The 24,728-nt window shown below is 36.9% G+C and overlaps 2 protein-coding genes across 3 annotated transcripts; one reads left to right on the top strand and one right to left on the bottom strand.

The window, feature by feature from the left end:
* Positions 1 to 207: 207 nt before the first annotated feature.
* LOC104598178 (uncharacterized) lies at positions 208 to 6,970 on the top strand. Of its 2 annotated transcripts, none has more exons than XM_088902564.1 (2): positions 208 to 721; positions 6,249 to 6,970. In XM_088902564.1, exons 1-2 carry the CDS (start codon positions 714 to 716, stop codon positions 6,844 to 6,846), a joined length of 606 nt encoding a protein of 201 aa, XP_088758690.1. In that variant the 5' UTR covers positions 208 to 713; the 3' UTR covers positions 6,847 to 6,970. The 2 variants fall into 2 exon arrangements, with proteins under 2 accessions (XP_088758690.1, XP_019053422.2); XM_019197877.2 differs by having other exon boundaries at positions 220 to 721; positions 6,283 to 6,970.
* Positions 6,971 to 13,214: 6,244 nt separating this feature from the next.
* On the bottom strand, positions 13,215 to 17,186 carry LOC104597986 (putative WRKY transcription factor 57). The gene is made up of 3 exons (XM_010259818.3): positions 16,608 to 17,186; positions 15,217 to 15,360; positions 13,215 to 14,592 (listed from the first exon to the last, which is right to left on the bottom strand). The coding sequence occupies exons 1-3, from the start codon at positions 17,030 to 17,032 to the stop codon at positions 14,235 to 14,237; spliced, it is 927 nt and encodes a 308-aa protein (XP_010258120.1). The 5' UTR covers positions 17,033 to 17,186; the 3' UTR covers positions 13,215 to 14,234.
* Positions 17,187 to 24,728: the final 7,542 nt, after the last annotated feature.

Here is a 24,728-nt window from a genome sequence, read left to right as displayed (position 1 = left end):
TATAAAACATCAATTATCAAATATTTTTAAATAACATATATATATATATATATATATATATATATATATAAAGATATATATTATTTATAAATATCCAGCTGGGCCGGGTCTTAACAAAAAAAACCTAGGCCCAAGCCCGGATAGGCCGGGATGAAATAATCACCCCTATTCCCAATATGCTGTGGGGCGCCCTCTGTGGGGGCGCAGATGTGAATTTGGATTTTAGCGAGATGATACGAGATTATCGTTGATTCTTTTTGTGACAGATACAGAGCCAGAGGCTCTCTCTTTCTCTCTCAAGTTGAAGACTCTCAAGTCTGAGTCGTCTCTTGGTTTCTGGATGCAATTTGTTGAAATGCATCATCCTCCCTCGAACCCTAACCCTTTAACACACCCTTACGGCCAGCTCTACACCGCCCAGGCCCAGCCTCCCTCCTATTCCCATTATCTTTACTACCCACACCATCCCCAAAATCCCAGCTTAGGAGCTCCTCAGACGGTTCTCAAACACCCTGAAATCCCTTCTACCCACTATGACCTTGGTCCCGAGCCAGGCCTTCGGCCACCTGGTATCGACTCTTATGCCGCCTTGAACCAGGCGTCGCAGGTGGGTACGCCGACTGACGCGGCGTATTATCCGGATACATGTGCCGCCGCCCAGAATTGGGCAGCAAAGGAGGCCGTTCGGCAGTTCGGGGCGGATCCTGTCGCTTATGCAGCGGTAAGTATTATTGTCTCGCTAGGATTTTATCCATATCTCTCTGTTGTAATTTTAGGAGTTTCTTCTTTCTAACTTTGGAGCGTTTCGGTTTTTGAGCTCGTTTTCTTGTGGGGTTGATGATTTAAAGATAATTTCGGGTTTCTTTTATTGTTATATGGTTTTCTTTCTTAATCTTATATGTTACATCGTGCGGGGTTTTAAGCTGCAGTTGTTGTTTTTGTTATAGACACTGGGATTTGTTTTTGTGATTTAAATGAATTGATGCTTAATTTTATGTAGTGATAATTTGACTGTAACAACTAGGTTGGGTCTTTGTAAATCCACACTATTTTTCTTGAGTTATTGTTAGTGCTATTGTCTTCTCACATGAAGCACTATTTCCTTCTTTAACTGTAAACTTTCCCTCATCTCCTTTTTTACGGGGCAGAATTGTTACCGATGAAATTTGTTTAGCTATTTGTTGTTATTCTCAATGTGTTCTCCCATGTTATGTTTTATTTTTATTAATATTGTTGGTTGTCTTTCTCAGAGTGTGTTTATGCGTGCTATTTATAACTATTGCTACCTTTTCTTTTGGGAAAGATCATAGTAAATGGTCATGTTTTTATGGATGCCTGATCAGTAACCTGAGACTGCATGCTGTTGGAGGGACCTTTATAGGTTACAATACATAGATTATGACATGTTGGAGATCTGTCAACTTTAATGTTAACCATACAAAAAAATCTCAACAAAGAAAAATAGCAAGATAAGTAGCAGAGAAGCACTCCAATATTACATGGTTTGGCCTAATGTCTGTAGGATAGATCAATCCACTCATTACCATGAAACAGAATAGAGAACCATAAAAGAATTCCAATGGTTTTTAAACCCAAAGCTAACCTTAGACCCCTGTTCACCCACTCTTACTTTCCTACCTCTCAAACTCCACAAAGAATAGATTCAGTAAAACCAAAGATGCCTAATTACCAGAAGCCAGTTCTTTTTGTCCTTCTCTTTGATCCTTTTGGAACCAATGATGCTTTAGTTGGTCTTAGTATCATGTGGCTAAGACATCATAAACTAATTTTCCCTACTCTGTCTCCAATTGATGCTACCCTTAAAATTCTTCCAGTACACTTATTTCTGCTTTTCTTGTTTCCCCTCCTAATTCTACTATTCTTCCATCACAACATTCTCAACTTTACTACATTAGTCAAAGGCTTTACAACCCTGTGCATCTCATTTGATGATTATATTTTCATGAAAACTAAATACTTTACACTGTAATTCTAATGTCTTACCTTAATGCTTATCCAAGTCAGCTGTTTCATATTGAGTAAACACAACTGATAGACATTGAATTCCTGCTTGCTAAGTCAGTCAGCTGTACAAACATAAGGGTTTGTACCTTGGAATATGGTGGTGATTTTACTTTTTCTCATACTGGTATGACCATAAAAATGAGTGCCAAGAAGGTAGTTTATTTCAGTTTATTCAATGCTAATTGAGCAGTCTTTTCTGCTATTTGGTTTCTCTTGCCTTGTAGCTCAACTTATCTGATGACTCGAGAGTTCTGGCTGGTGTTTGGAACTCAGTTTTTTCACAAAAAAACCAAGTCTTAACTTTTCTGGCTGCTTGTTAGGGGTGATCACGGTTTGGTTAACCGAACCATGAAGGTTTTTTAGAAACCGAACCGGTCCTAATGGTTTTTCCATATCTCCAAACCAAAACTGAACCAATACCACCGGTTGACTGGTTTCGATTTTTGACCAGTTCGGTTCTTTGGTTTTTTATATTTATAACATATATTATAGATAAATATATATAATATACATAATATATTATATCTTATAAATATAATATATGTATTTATTTATATAAATGTAATACATATATTTATATATAATATACATATAAATACATATACCGGTCGGTTCGGTTAACCATATTTTTTGGTTTGGTTCGGTTTTTGGGTTTTTTTATGAGCACCCCTACTGCTGCTTCAAGAAACGAGAAGAGTTAGTATGTCTAGTGTAAGTAGCAATGGAGGTTTGTATTTTTATGAAGGACTAGAAGAATTGCATATTTGTCTCTCTTTCATATAAAGTGATTCTGAGGGAAGTTTATGAGTTCACCTTACCTGGTTTGCCAGTAGACTGTACAGGCAGAGACACTGCAGGAATAGAAGAAGAGAGTCAGCGCAGTTTGGCTCTCATTAAACACGTCAAAGTTCCAATTCATTATCTGGTCCTTGATGAGGAGTTCCGGTCAACCACAGAATAGAAACCCATTGTCATTGGGTGCACTCTGCATTTGACCTTGAGATGGGGAGTGCTAGCAAAGTAAACCTATAGAGGAGAGGGAAGACATTTTATTGTCATAATTGCTGCTCATAGCTTTCTAAACAGAATGGAATGGTGACACAGGATTCACATAGCTGATCCCATATGGTTGGGACAAGGCTTGGATGACAATAATGATGAAACATGCAAAGTCTCTTTAGGCTTAATATGTAGAAGATAGAGAATGTACCTGTTGCAGTTTGTGTTTCTCATGTATTCCAATTTCCATATAGGAAATGAGTCCAGTTGTGCTCATCAATATTGGCAATGTTTTAGTTTTTCCTTGCACATGGGAAGCTTTTCTTTCCTTTCAGTACAAACTACCATTACTTATCAAAAGAAAACAAAGTGACAAATCAAAGGAAAATTATCTTCTCCAAAATTTAGAAAATGTTTAATGAATTTCATATTTACTATAAAAAATAATTTTAGAAAATGTGCACTCTTTTAGTCAAACTCCAGACACCCACTCCTTTATGATGAAGAACTATACCACCACATGGACGAACTGATTATTGATCTGCCTCAAGGATGATCTCTTGTAAGGTGTAGTCTCCACTATGCTGGAGGAATAATTACCTCAAAAATAATCAAGTGGAATCAAAATGTGATGAGAAACAACTATTAACCATAGTCAACAGATTATATTCTTTGTTGTTTTGGTAAACATAATATAACATGGAGGCTATTTCTGAAAAGCTAGATTTTAACAAAAAAAGAAAAAAAAAACACTAGTAAGCCTTAAAATTTGACAAGAAATACCATTTTTTTTTTGTAATAATGCAGTTTTGTTCACTAATAACTCTTAGACCTTGTACTGCTTTCTAATACAATAACTGATTGATTTTTTTTTTTTTTGATAGAGCTAGATTTTTTGAACAAACCTACTCATACTCCTAAGTTCAAAAGTGATCTCAGAATCTCAACTTAAATCATAATTCACTAGAATTTTCTGATAAAAAAGTCCCTGTTATCCAATTATTACAAGTGCAACTTGCATAAAGTTAGAGTTTTGTTACATTTGGCTTGCCTTTTATCTTCGAATCAATCTCCAAGTCTACCCCTGTCTATAAAATCTCTGAACAGGGAGACAGTAATGTCTGCAAATTCAACTCCTATGGAATGGCACAACTAAACTCATCTTTCAGTTAATTATGTGGCAAACAAGATCCTGAAGTAAACCAAGGTTGAGATGTGAGGTTTGCAAGACTAACTGCAATGGCAAGGAAGCCCTTGATTGTCATAAATAGGGAAACAAACATGAGGAATTTCAGGAAACAAGTACAGTATTGTAATATACTATCATAATACTCCCAACACTATTATAATACACAAAGGCTCAGGAACAATGGCTGATTCCATGAGGATGTGCACACTATGCAACTTTCTATGCTATAGTCAAGTGGTGTTCAATTTATGTCCTTCTAGTAAAAGTGTGCTGTTCAGGTGAATAAAAAGGTAGCCTAGTGCTGAATGTTGGCAATATGAGGACACTTGAAATAGAACTTAGAGATTTTGTAGTCATTGGTAGTTGTTTATACTATGGTTATAATTCAAGGTTCATTCAAACTATTTGAAGTTAACTACAGCAAACTTCTTTGGTGTTTCCACTCTAAAAAGTCAATTTTTGTTTTAGGCCATGAACATGTTATGTACCTTGTCCTTCTAGAGATCCTAAAAACTATTTCCTCGAAAGTATTAGAGTTTTGCCTTGGTTTCTTAATTAAAACCCCACTTGTTCATTTCTTCTCAGAGTGAAGTAGATGTTTGAGTGGCAGATACTTTACTGGATCTTTTCCCATCTTGAGGGTGATGTAGTTTAGCAAGTGGACTTATGTCCATTTAATGGTTGAAATTCCAATATATGGCAATGAATTATCTTTATGGGCAAATTGAGAAAAGAGATAAAACATGTCTTATAAAGTTAAATATTTGGGCATATGTACACCAACAGCCAAATTTCAGAACATGGAGTTTTCCTTCTGTGGTACTACATTTAGAGGTGCAACTTAGACTGGGTTGCATTGGGAATTTGTTAAATTTTCAATTGGCCCAGACCCGAACCTGAGTCCGATATATTCGAAGTTCTTCAAATTGGGCAACTCAACTTGCAGCCTGACTAGATTGGTGCTCCTTAGTGACAGAAATTTTTATTGGTACATTTTATTAGTACCTTACAAGTGTTTTTTGAAGTAACCATATCCATTTGTGGTCTATGACTATGTAATGAGCTGATGATGAAGTTCTCCCTCTATTCATCCAAATTGCAAATGTTAAAAACCTAAGCTTGTGTTAGAATTAGAAATAACAATTGATTAGAACTTTATGAGAGGTTGCAGCTGGGAAACAGACTAAGTGTGGGTGATATTGCCTAAAAGGAAACAGGAAGTTTATGATTATCCATGATGATTGAGCAGTGCTGCTCCAGTTGCATGGGTATTGTTATGATGAGTATGAATTTGATTCCTGATCCTACAAGGGAGGGAGGGGCTTTTTAATACTTGTCCTTCTAGATGTCTTTGTTGGTTTGGTGGATTGTTCTACGACAGTGGGTGTTTTTAATAATTGTGAAGCCATAAATTTTTTATTATTTTTTCCCCGACTTGTAACTTGTAGGGAAATTTACTGGTGAAAAAGGCTAGAGGTTATGGATAGCATCTATGTTTTTCAGTGTGCAATTGATCATGTGATTGGTTCAATTTATCTAGTGAAGTTTTTGTCATGGACCATCATGTAATCGAGAATCTATGCTATGGGAATGTACGGCTTCCATTTACACATTTACCCCTCTACTTTATGAAAAATTTGGCTTCTTTCCTGATGCCAATATGTTTAAATTTTTCTTATTTGCTATTTGACTGTTTATGCAGTAATTTGTTTAGGGAGTTGAAAATTCTACATTGTGCAGAAACAGAACTGCATCAGTCATCTTAGCTTTGTGCAGAATGTTTATTGAATTCTGTCCTCTTCTGTATTTTGTTGCATCATCAAATTACATTAATTTGTGCATTTGTGCATTTGTGTTTTTCTTTTCCTTATTTCCTTTTACCCTTTACATGATATTTTGAATTTCTGAATCTCTTGATCTTTAAGGGTGATATGTCGCAAACCATTAAAAATAGTAATTAATAATAAGAATAAAAGTGCCATGTTGCCATTTCCCAGCCCTCACTTGTGCATATTCATTTGTCGTGTTTTGGTAGCCCAGAAAATCAATCTAGCTTGGTTATCATGCAGGGTGGGATAAGACCTCCGGATCAATTGCTTATTGTAAATCCCAATCCTGCCAATTGGGGCAACTCAAATATCTGTCCACCCCTAAATGGTGGCTGGAAGAAAGGCTCGAAGAAAACAAAAATTGTACAATCTGCTTGGTGTGAGGTTTGCAAGATTGACTGTAACAGCAAGGATGTACTGTATCAACATAAACTGGGAAAGAAACACAGGAAGAACTTGGAGAAACTAGAAGCAGCAAAGAAAGATGTTAATGCTCCAGCAATTGCCCCAATGGCAAAGGATTCTGTTATAGGGCCAAAGGAAAACCTCACAGCAAATAAAGGCAAAAGTGTTCATGTGCAACAGACAAAAAAGAAGGCAGTCCCATCATCAACCTCTGGTGAGGACCTAGAGACAAAGAGGAGAAAGGTTGTGGAAGGTGGGGCAGCACCAGGTACTGTAAAGGTTTGCACAGTTTGCAATATGGTGTGCAACAGTCAAACAATTTTCAATTATCATGTAGCAGGACAAAAGCATATTACAAAGCTGAAGAAACATGCAACAACTAAAATAAGAGTTGCCTAAAGGAAGAACTGCCCCATGATACTATTTTCCCATTTTGGGGGGGTTTAATTGATTAGAAATATGGCGTGATCTCTTTTTTAAGGTGAAAGATAATATAATCTACTTTCTTTCTCTTTCCCCAAAATTTATTTGTAGAATGTTTTTTTTGTACAAGAATAGTGGTTGCCGATGATAAAAATTTGAGACTTTTTAGTGCCAAAGTAAAAAAAAAAAAATGAAAAAAAGAAATGGTCCATCTATTGTCTATATATTAAGTGTCAATGCTTCTATTACCCCAAAAAGCCTATTTGGCACAGATCCCATTGTTTCTTGGCCAGAGAGAGAGATGGTTTGTTCTTCAGTCAGTCATCCAATACCACCATCATTTGACCTAATGAAAATATGAAATCTCTGGTGGGCTCATTTTAGTTTTTTTAACTTTCATTGTAATGGGCCCATTTTTGTTTATGGAGTGCTTTTTCCCCGGTTTGTAGGTTGCAAATCACGGGTTCAGATGTAGTAGGCACGTTAGGTAAGCACAATGAGTGAGTACGTAATAACTGTGTGACACATGTCCTAGTTAATGTGCTTTTTATCCAAATGCTTTTATTCCGTTAGATAGAAATTATCCATTATTTTATTATCTTTGTCAATAATTAAAAATAACAATAAAAAAAAGAAAACGTAAATGAGTCCCAAATTCTAATACGTTTAGGTTTTTCTTTTTTATTATTTTTCTTTTTAATTATTTTAAAAAGATAATAAAATAATGAATAACTTTTGTCTAACGAAATAAAAACGTTTGGATGAAAGATGCATTAACTAGGACATGTGTCACACAATCACTACGTGCTCACTCATTGCACTAATCCAGATTCGGGTTTGACACATGAGACGAGATCACCAAAGCCATAAGCCCGGAGTCGGGTTATTTTCCAATACCCGGCACAGGTGGGTCCTGCTCTGGGTCTGTACTGTGGCAGATCAGGACCGTTGATATGCAAATGCAACCACATTTTGCACTTGATTCCTTAGATAGCAATTTTGTGAAACACGTTACGGAGATATGATATGGTATGGGCTCCCCTCTCCCCTGTCCCCACCCACCCATGTATCTGACAATGCTGAATTTCTCACTCCGAAACGATCGCCGAGGAATTCGGGGTTCCCGTTGCATCCATCCATCCATGTCCCCTCCCGAGACCCACCCCTCATGTTGCGGCGAATGTATTGCCTTGCTTGATACCTTTTCTACTCTTACTTATATGATGTGATTGATTGGATGTTTTGAAAATTGAAGTCGACGTTTTATTTTATTTTCTTTTCTTTTCCTTTTCTAATCTTTTTTATCGATCCATCGAAAATTCGGAACCACTAAAATTAAATTAAGGGTAAATTTTTTAAACTATACTTTGGTTTAGTTAATTGATTAAATGTATCTTTACTCTTTAAAAATTATCTAATACTATCTCTAATATTTATGATAATTGATTAATTTTACCCTTCTAGTTAAGGTCCGTTTAACATTCCATTAAAACTCATTCGCATGTGACATATACGTTTTTTAAAATCCAGTTTTATCTTCCACCTCTCTTCTCTTCTTTCTCTTTTCCCCCTTTTCTTTACTGTTGGGTTCAGGCACAAAGTAACAGGACATAAGAATCAGTTCATGCTGAAAGGAAGAGGAGTCTCATCAAAGGAGGGTTTCACCGTGATATTCGTCTTGTTGAAGCTATCCGAAGTTCCGAACGCTGGTGATCTATATTCGTATTATCACGCAAGGGGTGGTACTCGATCGGACTTGCTCTTGAAGAAGGAAAATGTGTCGTGAACAAGTTGGTCGGTTTGACTGAAGACTCCTCCCATCGTCGGTAGATTTATAGAGTTTTGGAATCGCCTGCAAAAACTAGATCGAAGACAATCGTATTGTAGTGGTCTTGTTGTAGGGTTCGTCTTCGAGCTCTGTATTTTCTAAGCTACAGGCGTCTAAACGCCATTGCCAAACGGGAGGAGTTCTTAATTTGATTTAAGGGCAAAATGAACATTTTATCCCTTTCGTCAATGTTTTAACGACAATGATAATTTTCAAAAACAGTAGGGTAGCGTTAGTCAATTTTCAAACATTAAGAGTATATTTAGTCAATTAACTAAAACATAAGCATAGTTTAAGAAATTTACTCTTAAATTAAAAGAAAAATTCCCTATAGGTACTTTGTACTTTAGACTAAGTGTCAATTTAGTATTCGAACTTTCATTTTGTGACAATCTAGTACGTGGCGTTAACTCACCATAAAGTGTCATGGGAAAAGACACAAATGCTCCTTAAGTTTCATCTAATTTTCTATTGTTCACCGCCACTGTTCATTGTCTCCTTCGTTGAACACCACCACTATTCCTTGCCACAGAAGAGAAAACCAGAGAAAGAAAACCAATGTTCATAGAGTCAGAACTAAATAAAAGTTCACTGCCATTGTTCCAGTCTATGAACATTGTTTAATGCCACTGTTCCCTGCCATTGTGCATCTGCTACCACCAGATTCAGGGGATGGAATTCTTGCGGTTTTAAATCCAAAATTGATAGTGGAATCAAAATCCTTGTGGTTTTAGTGACATGTAAGGACTCCAGAGTTTCAGCTCTCAATCTTAGTTCTATCTCGTTAGCCTCTGATTTTAAGTTTGTTGCTTCGACTCTCTTGAGCTTGGAGCATTTGGAGTCGGTGCTAAAGCGTATGAATCTTACTGAGAACCTTTCATCGGCTTCGGGTTCTCGGTGTAGTGAGATGTTGAGTGAGCTGGATTTGGCAAAGAACGATTTGTCTGGTTTTGTTTCAGACATTTCGCATTTGTCTTTGTGTTTGAAGGGATTCGCTGGGTCCTTTGAATGGAAGGAATGATGGAGTTTGGTTCTAGAATGAGACATCATGAAATTCATCTGCTTGTACCTTTGCAAAGCTACAGAGAGAGAGAGAGAGAAATACAAAGAGATATGAAGATGGGACTTGCAAGTGCAACTCCGCTTGCATCTGCTGCCACCGGAATGTAAGAGTGTTGAAGTAAAGAGGTCACTAACAGACAAAGAGCAACAGAGCAATAGAGACGAGGAAAGCAAGAGCGTCCGGCGATGAAGATCACGATAACAACACGTGTGTGTTGTCCATTAGACGGACAATCTTTAACTCTTTATCCTGGTGGCCAGCGGTGAGCCATTTGGATTATGTTTCATTTTTCTAAGAAAGAAGATAAATAGTATATTTTCTAAGGGTAATTTTGACATTTTTTAAATTCTTAAATCACACATGAGGTCACATGATATACATAATTAATGGTCCATTAAGAGTAGGTACTAGATTGTCGTAAAATAAAAGTTTAGATACTAGATTGTGGCATTTTAAAGTTGGGGTATTAAATTGACACTCGACCAAAAGTACAGGATACTTTTCCTAAATTAAATTATTATCGCCACGTGTTTCAATTTGGTCCCATCTAATTTTTGTTGAGCAGTACATCCTGAGTGAAAAGACAGAAAATACCCTTTTATAACAGCATGGAGATATTGGAGACATTGAAGGATATTTTTGTCCTTCAAAAGTGGATATTTATGGAATTTCCGTATTAAAAGAAATGGGGATATTGGGAAGTGATATGCCCAGCTTTAATTGGAAAAGAAAAAGCGTGAGAGAGTTTTGATGGTGAGGTTACGATTACGATGGAAGCAACCTCGATGACCGTGCAACTGCCTTTCATTTCAGTTGCAGAGGTGGAAAAATCCCAAATAAAAAAGGGGCGAATGGGATGGATAATCTGATCTGCGCCCAAGATATCAATCATATCATGCCACTGTGTGCTCAGAAAGAAGAGTGAGTCCCCCTCTTTTTTTTTCCAAAAAGAAAATTGTATGAATATTGATATTTAATGGTAATAGCAGCATCCAACGACGACGGACAGAGAGCAAAGATGCTGAGAAGACAAAAGGCTGCTCACGCTAGTGCCACACACAAACGTAAAAATAATGCAAAGATATTACCATCTAATGGGTGGTACTTGCCTACTTGCTGGTGGTAGTGGGCGGAGAATTAATGTCACCACCAAAAGTAAGATATGATTCTAATTCCTTATTATTTTGTTTCTCCACCACCTCGGTTTACCCCAAGTCTCATATATCTACTACATATAAAAAAAACTTTTAGGTATTTATTGGAATTTAGATTGCTCTGATGCTCCATTTAGACTGAACCAAATTAAAATTTTCATAAATTAAGCTTGAATATTTCATGATCAATACCTAGCTTGATTTGTGTCTACCCCTATTCCTCCAACAACACAATTAACGTTTATTTTATAATTAGAGAAATAACTACACCCATCCAATTGGTTTAGTGTAGACTAGGATGATAAAATTACTAGTACACTCTAAGTGGAAAAGAGTGGTTGTTTTGACCTTTAATACACAAAGGGAGAACATGGCTCCTATGAAACGAGAGCAGCTAAGAAGTTTAAACTCAAACTTGATGCTCAATTTGGAAGGAATACAAATACAAATATGTAGGGTGCAAAACAAAATATTTTGTATGTATTTGCACCTTACATATTTGTGTTTGTACTTTTTCCTAATTGAGCCTAAAGTTCAGTTTGGAAGGAGTACAAATACAAATATGTAGAGTGCAAAACTATGTATTTTGTATATATTTGTATTTGTACTCCTTCCGAACTGAGTCTAAGGCTTAGTTTGGAAGGAGTATAAATGTAAATATGTAGAGTGCAAAACCTTATATTTTGTATTATTTTTTATGTATTTGCACTGTACATTTTTGTATTTGTACTGTTTCCAAAAGTCTCACTTTGGTAAGAGTACAAATATAAATATGTACAACGCAAATACATACAAAATATAAGGTTTTGCACTCTACATATTTGTCTTTGTACTCCTTCCAAACTAAGTCTTATGTTTTGTATGTATTTGTGTTGTACATATTTGTATTTGTACTCTTTCCAAACTGAGCCTAAGACATAAGTTGAACAATTATTGGCTGCCGAGTTTATGCATACCTAAAATAATCCGGAAATAAGTAAAGGTCATAATATAAGAGAAGTTGTTGATAACCCAATAGTTGAGATGGTTATTTGGCATAGATCCCTCTCGAGGCGTGGGATTAGAACTGCATAACTACAAGCACTCTTGTGGAAAGGTGAGTAGATTTCATTTGCACCCTGCTTTATCCCCTTCCTTTAATCCGCCAATAATAACAACAAAATTTGGAGGGTGTTTGATTGGTCAAAGATTGTGTTAATTAATTAATAACAGTAAGGCCTTTGTTAATTAATTAATTATTTGTAGAAGTTATAATACATACAATCATGCATACATGCATTTCTATCTTCTTCTCCTCCTTCAATTAGGTGACGAGAACTCTAGAAGCAAAAATTCTGAAAAAAAACATATAAACACTCACAGGCATCCAGTCACACATTGGAAACGTCTCTCCATGAATTTATGCTGGGATTGGTTCGAAGGAAAAAGTAAGGAAAGGAAGGAAAGGATAAGGAAATCTTTACAAACCTTGTATAGGTTTTCCCTACCTTTTCCTTCAAACCAAACATAGCCTCAACATACAAGCAAGGGAGCGAGATGCCATGTTTATAGAGTTTTTGCTTTGAGGAGACCTGTACTCTACAGTTAGATGGCATCTTCAGCCAAATATATGGTTAACTGGCACTTCTGGTCCCAGTCTTTCTAACATTTTTTTTTTTTTTTATATGGGCTGAATGGTTCGTTCACAACTGTTGGCAGAACTATCTATTAACTAGAAAAACACACCGGATTTTGCATCAGGTATGGTTCAAACTTCAAACCACATTACCCAAGATCCGTATCCTACTTTCAGGAACCTAATTGGCCACCATTTCCGTTCCAATTAAACTATTACTTATTCATAAACAATTCCCTATTATAGCGCCATGCAATGCGTTAAATGATGACCCATCTACTACTTTAATTATATGCTTCTCCAATACTGCACTCCATCTTCTCATGGGTACGTACGTAAAGCGTGGTAATATAACATACAATCCAAGTAGCCATAAATTTCAAATAACTTCTTTTCACAACTAATTAAGTAATGAACTTAAAAAAGTAAGTCACCGAAAGTTTCTCCAATTTTTATATAGCCAAGATGCCATAACATAATCAAGCACTAGTATTGAATATTGGATGCTTGAAAGTCTGAAATCATTCCACAAGCAGTAACTATTGAAGTATCAAACAAATACAAACAATTGAACAAGTATCACGAGAGGACAAAAAAATGGGAGTTGCAACATGACAAAAGATGTTTAGTTTGGAGAATCACCAAAGACACTATGTACACATACATGCATCAAAGCCATTTGAGTAATAATGAATGGAAAATGGAAATGGAATATATTGGTAGAGTAGACCTCACTGATGATCAAGATAAGGTAGGCCAAGAGCACTAACAATGATGGAATGACAATAAAAGAAACAAGCATACAATTATAGTAGTAAAAACATCTCAACAAACACATTGTTCTATGATCACGTCAATGTGTCCTGACCAACCAAATTCGAATTTTACCAATCTGTCATCATTAGATTTAATGCATGCGGATGACGATGGGTCATGATTCTCCAAGGTAGCTTCTTCTGAGTTTCTACTTAAAACAACAACAAAGTTCCAATCGATCGACTGGCTGTCAGCTTCTCAAATGAGCGAGACGACAGAGAGTTGAGATCGATCAAATTAATACATGGCCACCAGACTAAAAAGGTGGCTCATCACCCAGTCCCCACCTCTTGCAGAATAAGTCCCAACCACCCGATGTCTGACTGTGGTGGTAGTATTCACATAAAACTCAAGGGTTCTGACTCAGTTTTTCAATGATCACGTTCATCTAATGTTACAGCAGCAGCAGATCATCATCTCTCCTCTTCCTCTACAGAGAGTTCACAAAACCCACAAAGTGCAATTGCATGGTTGAGGACGTAAGTGATCTCCCTTTTTGGTGAACGACCCAAATCACTGAATCTGTCTTCTGATTATGTGAAAGATCACGGGGTTATTAAAACCACTGTATCATCTCCACGGCCACGGCCACTTTTCGTGTAATGTTATCTCTACCTCCTTATCTCCTTGGTGTGTGATATCCTTAAAAGAGGAAGCTTCAATGACCCCGATCCTGCTGCACGTGCACCATGTCTCTGCACAGTGCTATAGTCATGGTATATCTGCTATATATCACTTAATATGGTGGGCTTTATTGATTCTTGTTAATTCAATTAAATTAGTTGGGTGTTATCTCCCGTTTCTTTTGGTTAAACATAACCTGCAGCAGAAGCAATTTCAGAGAAGTTGATGAGCTCAGTGTACCATCGCTTCGCTATTGGCCTATTGTCATCTGCTACGCATTCCAGCAGGCACAATATCACCAAGGAGCCCTTCGTCGGTCGAAGGCTGTGGGTGTGGGGTTGGTTCTCGCGGCATTTGGGGCTGTGTTCCTCGGTGAGGTTGCGTGACATCAATCCCACCTCCCAGAGGAAGCTGAACTCGAGGATAATATAACTGCGGCGCAGAATCGTTGAGCCTCGATGCCAAGGCGGCCTCATGTGCCATGGCGCTGCTTCGTGGGAAGCCCACGGTGTGGTGACAATGCTGGCCTTCGTATGTTGTGATTACAATAGTCGGATCTTCGGAAGAGCGTTCCACCCTTTTTTTCACTGTGCATTTGCTATTTGTACAGCGATAGTAGCTCCTGTAATTAAAGTATAAAACAAATGTATCACACGTCTTTTTTTTTCCAACCATTTATATATTAATTTTCCACTTATTCTTGTTCGCTCTCCCTCTGTCACACAGACTGATAACAGATTATTTCAAGACAATTGAGAGTGGAAAACTCAGTTTTTATGGATAATTAAGGGACTTGTTGCACGTTTTGTGAGTTGTGCCATTATCGCTCTTCTGAACCTTTCATATGTAGGATTAACACAAGCAGAACGCCATATTCTTTTGAAAATTTGGCTGTATTATCAGTCTCTGCTTACAAAGATTGTGTTTGTTTAGAAAAAGAAAAAACAAAATGTTTTCCGTAAAAAAGGGTGAAAAATCATCCAAATTACATTTTGAATTAAAAACCTTTCTGCTCCTTTCATGTTCATGGTCATGTTCATGGTGAAACAAATGGAGATACAAGGGAAAAAAAAGGAGGGAATAACCAAGGTAGCAAGAGTCAAGAGAGGATAATCTATGAAGACTGTTCATCAGTGTTCACATATAAGAAATTTAGAATAAAAATGTACTAATTAAAATAAACTAAGAGAAGGGGGTTGGGAATATAGAATCAATTTGATATATGAGAGTCAAGGCAGGTACTAACCTAGGGAAAGGGCTGTTCTTGACTGCTTTCTGCCCATATTTCCGCCACCGGTAACCATCTTCAAGATGATCGATTTCGCTTTTAGTCATGAACGCAAAGCGTGGTTGTCTAGTCCGCTTTTGCCCCTTCTTTCTGTTCTTACTCCTGCACATCATTTTGCCTACAGATGTCAAATTAAAAAAGCACAAACCTGAAATGGAAAGAAAAAGGTTTCATGGAATATAGGCATCTCCTAACTGGTGCCTGTTAATTTGGAATATGCATTATGTTCACGAAAGCAAATAAACAAGAATTTTCCTAATTCCTACAAGTAACAAATATGGGCAATGCAATAAAGAACCAAAAGAAATTTTGAGGAAACAAATTCTTCTTCTTGAAAATGGTGTTCCGTTTTTTTTTTAGGAAAAACAAAATCTTAACACAGAAAGATGCTAAACAAGAGTTTTCTGCTTTCTCACTGGTTCAATTGTATTGGAATTTAGTTGTATTTTTAATTTCCATATTGTCAAACCAATAAAAATTTAAACGATAATCTTGTAAAAATACTGGACAAAATTTCTTTTGATATGGGCTAGTATTCCGCCTGTAACATTACGAAATACTCGTCAAATACAAGCCACAACTGGGATTACTTACTGGTGGGTATCCGTCTCCAGAGAAGATTCAATGCAAGAAGAATGAAGGTCGTTAAATAAAAAATAGCTCAAGTTCCACACCCAATAATTCTAAACTAAAAATGGGGACCAAACCACGTTAATTCTTTCATTAGGTTCTTGAAGCTCAGAACAACAGATGCAAGAAAGAAGAGAAAGTTCAAGCTCAGAGTTCATATGAAAGAAAGAAATGAGAGAGAGAAAAAACTCTAAAATTTTATGAAAATGGGTTTTTAATTTTCTACTTTTACTTCTCTATATTTTACTATCGAAAAAAAGAAGGAAAAAGAAAAGGATGGAAGATGTAAAGGCCGAAGGGTGCTTGTCAAGAAAATGGCGGAAAGTTAGAAAATATCGCAATTCCCGCCGCAACAACGGTTGGGTAGGAAATCGTAAAATATTGCAAAAAAGGTCATTGATTTTAGAGAAATTTCCCTTTTCAACCCTTTCATTTTTTTGTAAATGACTAAAAAACCCGTCCACAGCCCACATGTATGAACTATGAACTACGAAGACTGTTCTTTTGCTGAGGTTTCTACATTCTAGAGGCATGAATCGGGATTAACGCTAAAACAAACAAGTTCCGTTTAAATCTTTTAATTTTTTTTCGCAGAATTATTGACAACGAAGACGCCTGCAAGTTGGCCGTCAAGAGATTAGCTTATTACGATTCTGCCCCTGGAGAAAACGAAACGCAGTTGAAAGTTGAAACCCCGGATATCACAGAAAATCACTCACGGTATCTCAGGCTGTTTGGCGTCAGATGTTGTCGACTTCTCCTGCGGCTCGTCGCTCGAGCTAGATGACACCGACGGATTCGACGGCGAGGCGTCGCCGGGCTTATCGACCAGTCCCGCCGAAACCGTTGGGTTAAGATTACTTGGTGCAAGAGGAGGAGGAGGAGGAGTTTGTGGTAACAGAAAGGCAGATGTTCCCGCCAAATCGGAGCCATCGTCTAAACCGATCTGATGGAAGGGCGAAAAGCTGTCTTTCTCGCGATTCCTGTCTGTATCAGAGCGCAAGTTCCACCCAAATTCGCTTAATATACTGCTTTCTCGATCGTTGCCGAAGAAGTAGTCGCTGTCGGCCTCGCTACCAAGTGTCCAACCAGAACTGCAGGCAAAATCGGTTCCTAGTCGCGGTTTCGTCTCATCGTCGCCCATGCCGGAGCCGGAATTTTGGCGGAGACTTGTTGCGAGATGTAAGAATCTGAGGTTTGCCGCTAAAATCGAGTGTGAAGCTGAGCCAGACTCGAAGTCGAGAGAAGAGAGGAAGAACGAGGGAGGTGTGGGGGGAAGACTGGAGAGAGAGAGAAGTGTTAGGGTTTAGGAAGGTTGCTTTTGTGCTTTCTTTTCTTGTTATTTTATTTTTCTTTAATTGGGGGTTGGGGTTATTTTTATTTAAAATTAAAATTTCAGTTGGGACTTGGGAATGGAAAGGACGCGTAATTTTTGAACTTTATAGAGGAGGCTTTTGAAAGCTTTGTCCCGTCAATGCAAACAACACGCAGAAGCGGGAGGCAGAAGAAAAAGATAACTTTCATAATTATTATAATAATAGTAAAAATAGACAAGAAGAAAAAAAGTCGCCGTCAACTCAATTTGTAAGTCGCAAGACTTTTGCCGATATTTATCTTAACTGTAGCTTTCTGGATCTCCTTTGCTTGTTTGTCTTTGGGGGGGAGCGGGGTGAAGTAGTGTAGTGTGTAGAGAGAGTGTAGAGTTGGGCCCAATTGAGTGGTGTACGTAGATGTGTACATGCAATAGTACAAGCTAATTTTACATATAGCCAGCGCCCACTGCTAGCTAACTAGCTAATTAAGTGAGGTGGACCGGATTATTATTTAATTTTTAGTTTATGGACCACCCACAGACTACGGGCCACAGCATCTAGACTTTGTTTCTTGGGTTGAGTTGAGACTTGAGAGGCCTAAATGGAGGGTGAGAGGGTGACTACAGTCTCTACAGCAGTCAGCAGAAGAAAGCTGGAGGTGTTTCTTTAATAGTAATAGACACCCATGCTAATGCCATGGCGATAACTTCAAGCTTTATTCACGTAGGGAGCAGAATTGCAGAAACACTGACCAAACCAAATGAAATCTAACTTGGAAGTAGGTAATAGTGGGGCCTCCATGTTCCAATTCAACGACCAGGATTCAAGTTATGATTCAGACACCGCGTACACTGTACACAAAGAATGACGCGGTTGCCACTTCTTAATACAAACAACACCCATTTGGATTACCATTTATCATATTCATATCATACCTCTCTTGTGGCTTGTACACAAGATCGATTGCCGTCTCGCCGACGCCGAGTATTTGGCGTGGTTTGACCCATTAAAAAAAAAAAAAGGTTGGATCAGATCAGATGACCGGAGTCCGGAAGCCAGTCGGCGCGGCAAGGCGCTGTGACTCGGGAGAGTGGAGGAGAGTCTGGAGACTATTGCTTAACCACCCGACCAAAGGTGCATGGATAGATACCGAATCTTTTTTATTTATTGCTTAACTTGGCCTTCACGCAATCACGGCTTTTTTCTCTTCATTTTCTTTTCTCTTTTTTTTCCTAATAAATTATAATAATTATATTTATATATAGAGAGAGAGAGAGGTGGTGCTGCGGGCACGGAAAGACACGGTGCCGCGATGTCACGCACAGTGCAGTGACTCGAGTCTGGTACGGGTACGTCGTTGCTTCACACTTGTTCCTCCTAGGTCGCAATCCTGTACACCTTGTACGAAGGTATCAGTTTTACTGACAAATAACGACAACATAACTGGGAGAGCTAACGCCGTAACCCATGGTTTACTCTAAGAAGGGCTGTCAGTAACGCGGAATGATTCCTTTGTATGATGTCGGCCGTCTAGTAACTGCTAACTGTTAACGGTTTTAATATTATTCCTTTTCCTCTCTCTCCTCTCTCCTACAGTCCTACTTGGGTCGCGTACGTTGTTTCTTTTCATTGTTAAGGAGAAGCAGGGTGCTAACTGTTAGCGGTCCCCCCGCCCCCGAACCATACATGCCCATTATTGGGGAGGAGAGCAGAGCAGATCCGATCTCGACCCAGCGATACCAACCGCTGAGATTAACGCGTTGGATTAGATTGTAACGAGTTTGTAGGCGTGGGGCCCCCTGCTATAGGATGACGACGTCTCTTTGGTTTGGTACCACTCTCATGGGTCCCACTTCATCCAGAAGTTCCCCTAAACTTGATGGCTACGTTATCTATGCATGACTATGACTACCTACGACCATCTCTCTCGCTCCGCCTGTCTTGCGTAAATATACGAGCGTAGCTCTGTCATTCTCTAGACGTCTACGTTTTCTTCGTACAAATAGAAATAGCAGGAGACGGAAAACTACCGATCCGATGGACCTTTGACTTTTAACTAGATCTTCTTCGGAGAAAGATTGTTCAGCCCATCTTACAATTCTTAGCACTACCGTACAGTAGATGAATCTAACGCTGAATTGATGCTAAATCCACGGATAGGATACTGTTTATAAAAGGGTTATTAATAAATTATAGGAGGCTGTAATTTCAGAATTCTGGGCGTATTTCTCCAATCTTCAGGTCCCACTCCCACACCATGAAATGTATGGCCTCGTGTCCCTGTCGTTGGTTTGTTTTAATTTAATTTTGCTGTGATTGTGCAATAATACTTAATGGATGCATTAATTCGCCGATCAAGGATCCAGTTATATTCCTATAAAGAAAATACAAGTTGAATTCCACTGCGTTTTCTCGACGATTTCAACATTTGGGAGGTTATTCATTTGAATTCCATGGAATTGGGATGGAAAAGATACATCTTTATGTGTACCGCCCGATGATACAAACCTATAAATATTCTGTTATCTTTGCATATCAACAGTTTAAAACGGTTTGAAGAACCTTTGTGGAGTACAAAGTTTATTGTTGGAGAATGCTTTATTACGAGCATTTTTTTATACAAAAAAAGAGGAGAAACCTAGTACAAATAAAGTCTAAATCTGAAGGAAGTCCGAAGTCTAGAGGTGTAAATAGGGCCGTGTTGTTTGTGGCTGGTACGATCCAGTCCGAATTTGGACCGGCCTGATATGGTAAAGCATGATGGCACGATGGTTCGGGCCGTGTTGGGCCTGGGGTTCCAAGTCCACGGGCCAGTATGGCATGGCCTACAAGCCCATAACGGGCCACACTCAGCCCCCCCAAGTACACGATTATTTTCAGCTTTTTGGGGGCTTTTTATAGAAATACCCCCCAACAGCTATATAGGAGGGGTATTTATGTATTTTGGTTTTGGAGGGAGAAAGAATGACATAAATGCCCACCAATAGCTATATAACAACTAGTTTGGAGGGCATTTTGGGTAAAGTGATAAATAACTTTATAATGACCAAAAAACCCCTCACAACAACTAAAAAATGGGTAGTTTTAGGGTATTTTGGGCAATTGAATTATTTTCAATTCCTATAAATAGCCCTATCATTCACCATTCTCATCACACCAATTTGACAATTCTCTTAATCTCTTCTTTAATTCTCATACTTTCTCAAATCTCAATATTTCAATCTCTCATACATTCTCCGATTCTCCAATTCTCAACTTTATTGAAGTTTCAACAAGAAGGCTTGCTAAATAGCTCAAGTATCTCAAATTGGCAATTTGGGAGGCTTTAAACTCTTGGAGTTGAAAGGATTCAACCGATGAAATCAAGTGGGGATTTTGAACCGGTAATCCGGATAAGTGCAATTAAATTAATTTTTATTTTTTTAGAATTTAGAAAAAAATGATTTGCTCCTCTTGAAACCAATTCCCCAACATGTTCAATGTCGACGATATTCAGTTGCAGCATGGTAGTGTTAGCACCAATATGGATGCTATTGATGTTGATGGAAATTCCACCCGTAATATTGATATTAGGGGAAAGAAAAAAACACCACTAAATTGATTAGCCCGGTTGGAAAAACATTTAAAGTATTGGAGGTTCAGGGGAAGGGAAAAATAGTTGTTTGCCAAAAATGTAGAAAAGACTTTAGCTATTGTAGCAAGGGTGGTACTGGCCATTTGGGCAAACATTTGCTCACCCATGAGAAAGAAGAAAAAGGGAGAGAAACAACACAAACACAAATTAGGCGGGGGGGTTGGTACTTTTAAATATTCTTAAGAAAAAATGAGGCAAGATTAGCAAAATATATTGTAGATGTTGAACAACCATTTTTGTTAGCTAAAGATACTAAACTTGAAAAATGGTTATGTAATTCTATAAATCCACAATTTAAAAAAGTTTCTAGGAATACTATTAGATCATATCCTTTAAAAATTTTGCATTCATATAAACAAAATTTAATTTATATGTTATCAAATCTTAATTCTAAAGTTATAATTACTTCTGATATTTAGACTTCTAAATTTAACATAAGTTATATTTGTGTTGTGAGTCATTTTATTGATGAAAATTGACTTTTAAATAAAAGAATTTTACTAGGCTTGAATGGCCACATACTGGCTTAGCTATTGCTGCAAGTATTTTAAATACTTTACATGCTTATGGAATTGACAATAAATTATTTTCTATTAGTTTTGATAATGCTAGTAATAATGATTCAGAAATAAATATTTTAAAATCTCAATTAAAATCATTCTTAAATGGTAAATTATTTTATATCAGATGTGCATGTCACATCTTACATTTATGTATTTAGGATGCTTTAAATATTATTTCTACTCATATTTCTAAAATTAGAAACCGTATTATATATATACTAAAAGTTCTAGAGCAAGAAAACAATAATTTAAATATTTATGTCAAAATTATGGTTTAAAATATAAACATTTTATATTAGATGTTAAACATAGATGGAATTCTATCTATGCTATGTTAGAAAGTCGTATTTCTCACAAACAAATTCTTAGTGATTTTTATAATGCAAAAATGCCTACTTATATTATATTTGCGGAAGACTTGAAAATGACAATTTGTATAAGAGATTTTTTAAAACATTTTTATGATGCAACTAATGAATTATCGGGCATTTATTATCCAAGTATTTGTAATTTAGCTTATCAATTAATGATAATTAGTGATTGTTTTGCAAAATATGAAAAGAATCCACAATTTAAAAGTATTGTTAAATAATGGAAAATAAATTTAAAAAATATTGGGAGAACATTTCTACTCTTTAGTACTTAACTACAATATTAAATCCTAGTATTAGAAAACATGGTTTAGATATTTTACTTGAAATATCCCTGGGGAGGGTGGCACGACAAAGGATGGCCCGTAAGCCGGCATGGCCCGTTTTACACCTATGTGAAGTCCAGAAACAAACATTATAAGCATGTTTTTAGAGAAGCAAATTAATGACATGGCAGATAGGTTGGCTTATTTAGGCCACTTTAGGAACATAGCTTGCTGTGGTTGTGTGTAGGAGTCTGATTTCTCCATTTCTACAAATATATTTATATATATAGGCAACACCTAAAATTCTTTTCATGAAAAAACCATTTATAAGTAGGTGTTTGGCATCAATGTTGTTTCTTCTAAAAATGACACTACATCTGAAATCAGTTTTTTGGAAAACACCCAATGTTTGGTTAAACATTTCTCCAAAAAAACATTTTCCTATACCACGCCTTGGAATTCGGAAGAGGTGTGGTCTATCTAAGAAAATGCCCTTTTTCGTGTTTTCTTGTTTTCACTATTTTTAGCAATAGTATATTGACATGGCATTGAAAAATGCCTATGCAGTACCGTTTTTGAGAAAACACTTCTCTAAAAACAGCATTGATTCCAAATACCGCCTAAGCGAAACGATGAAAAAAATAAAGAAAAAAATGAACAAGCAATTGAGATAATCAATTAATTTATCTATGAAAGTATAGCATAACTAGAAATAAGAAGAAAATTAATATGGTATAGATGTAGATGGATACTCTTGGGTAATGACAAACATAGCCCTTTTTCATTCACAAAAAGGATCACCTAACTTTTTCTTTGATTATGGTATTAAATAATACACATAGCAAGGGGCTCAGGGGTGAGAGGACAGAGCAAGTTCCACATGACACCCACTGACCATCCCAACTACTAAGCCATCAACACGACAACCTAACAATTGTACCTCTATACACAACAATCAATGCATGTTATTTGCTCAATACTTGTTAGTTACTTGGTTGCCTTCAACTCATGTCATAAAATTTGACTTAACTAAGATAGTCCAGTTTAAATTGACTTGAATAATAGCTAGAACTAGAAGGACCAACTCAAGAGAGAGAGAGAGATTTGAGTTTGTTTCTGGAATCACTACATCAGAAAAAACAAAAAACAAAAACATGTTCTTGAGCTCTATTTTTGTTTTAAAAGGGAAAAACAAATTGGCTTTGTTTCAAAATAATACATGTTTTTGAAATCATAAAAATAATGGTTTTTCAAGCAACAATAAATTTTCTAATGTAAAAATTATATGATTTATAGAACACAAAAAAAATGTTACAAAACCCGAAATTCAAAAACATATTTTCAGCCTCAGCTTTGAAAACAAAAAACATATGAACAACCAAATATATATATATATATATATATATATATTTTTTTTTAACAATCTATTTTCAAACTATATGATTTTGATTTATTTTTGAAACCAACAACTGACATTGTAGAACGCCCCTTGAATAACCAAAACCTTGGACAAGTTGAGTTGAAAAAACTTAACAGTACTCCAATTTGTTTATTCAACTTATGACAAATATTTGGAATTTTGTTTAACTAATTTTCCCTGTGTAATTATTCTCCAAATGTATAATTGTACTGCACCTTTGCAACACTGTCGTTAATTAATTATTTGAACAAATAAAAAGTTGTGTTCTATGGGCCCAATGATGCATGGAATTCTGTGACCCACTTTAATTCCTGCTTTGCACATTTTAAATCTTGATATCCATTTAAATAATAACACTCAAAAGTCAGAGGAGTGAGTTGTGAATGCAATGTAAGAACAGTCAGAAGAAAAGATAAAGCCTCTTTGTATGTTTGTGTAACTTGTTTGCTTCTCAGCTCCATAATTTTGGTGTCCCCACCGCTTTATTTGCTCCGACTCCGACTTCTCTCCATTTACTTCGTCCCACAATTACCTTGTTTTGTATTATGTACTTCATTTATTGGTTTTAATTGGTTAATTTTCATGGGTCAACATCTTATTTCTTCCAGCTGATAGAAAATAAGTGGGAAAGAGAAAACTGAGAGAAAATTTCTTGACGAATTTTATCAAACTTTCTATTTTTTCTCAATTTTCTATTTTCTATGTTTTTTTTTTAATCATTTTCTTTCAAACCAAACACAGTATCAGTGTATTGATTGGAAAGTTAAACCTAGGATGGTGGAACTGTTAGGCTCATCATGCTGCCCCCGAATTGGATCAAGTCTGATGTGATCAGAACTTCCAGCTTTTATTTTAACGGGCTGGGCCTACCATTACCGATTGAACTCTGAGCCTCCAGCTTTAGTAATTAACGACTGTCTAGGCGACTAGGCCCAATGGGTTGCGTGTTTGTGTAGGGATTTGATTTGGAGATACTAGTGGCAGATAACACATGGGATTCACGTGGACAAACAAATGGGCAACCAATTATTTAGGCATTTAATGCCTATTTTTATCTTATTTGGCCTTGCCGTGAGGCATCTTGCAGAAGTATGTACAAATAATAAGCTATATATCTCACAGGAATTACAAGTAGCTTCTGTACCCATCCAGTGGAGGTTTGAGGGTAATTCTGGGAATTGTGTCATGGGTCTTCCTACATTTTGTCATATAAATTATATGTTAGAGTTGAACCGGGCCCAATTAGGAGAAAAAAGCCAAAATTTATGATTCC

Source organism: Nelumbo nucifera, chromosome 4 (assembly GCF_055504915.1).
Source record: "Nelumbo nucifera cultivar China Antique chromosome 4, China Antique-T2T, whole genome shotgun sequence".
Taxonomy (NCBI): domain Eukaryota; kingdom Viridiplantae; phylum Streptophyta; class Magnoliopsida; order Proteales; family Nelumbonaceae; genus Nelumbo; species Nelumbo nucifera.
Note: the sequence above shows the minus strand (reverse complement) of the source record. Positions and strands in the feature narration are given on the sequence as shown.

Bases quoted from the DNA above. Each gene is read 5' to 3' on its own strand.
- LOC104598178 (XM_019197877.2), top strand. From the start codon at position 341: ATGCAATTTGTTGAAATGCATCATCCTCCCTCGAACCCTAACCCTTTA. The intron at 722-6,282 runs GTAAGTATTATT...GTTATCATGCAG, and splicing joins ATCCTGTCGCTTATGCAGCG to GGTGGGATAAGACCTCCGGA.
- LOC104597986 (XM_010259818.3), bottom strand. From the start codon at position 17,032: ATGGGCGACGATGAGACGAAACCGCGACTAGGAACCGATTTTGCCTGC. The intron at 15,361-16,607 runs GTGAGTGATTTT...AATGATGTGCAG, and splicing joins GCCAAACAGCCTGAGATACC to GAGTAAGAACAGAAAGAAGG. The intron at 14,593-15,216 runs GTTAGTACCTGC...CTTTAATTACAG, and splicing joins AAGAACAGCCCTTTCCCTAG to GAGCTACTATCGCTGTACAA.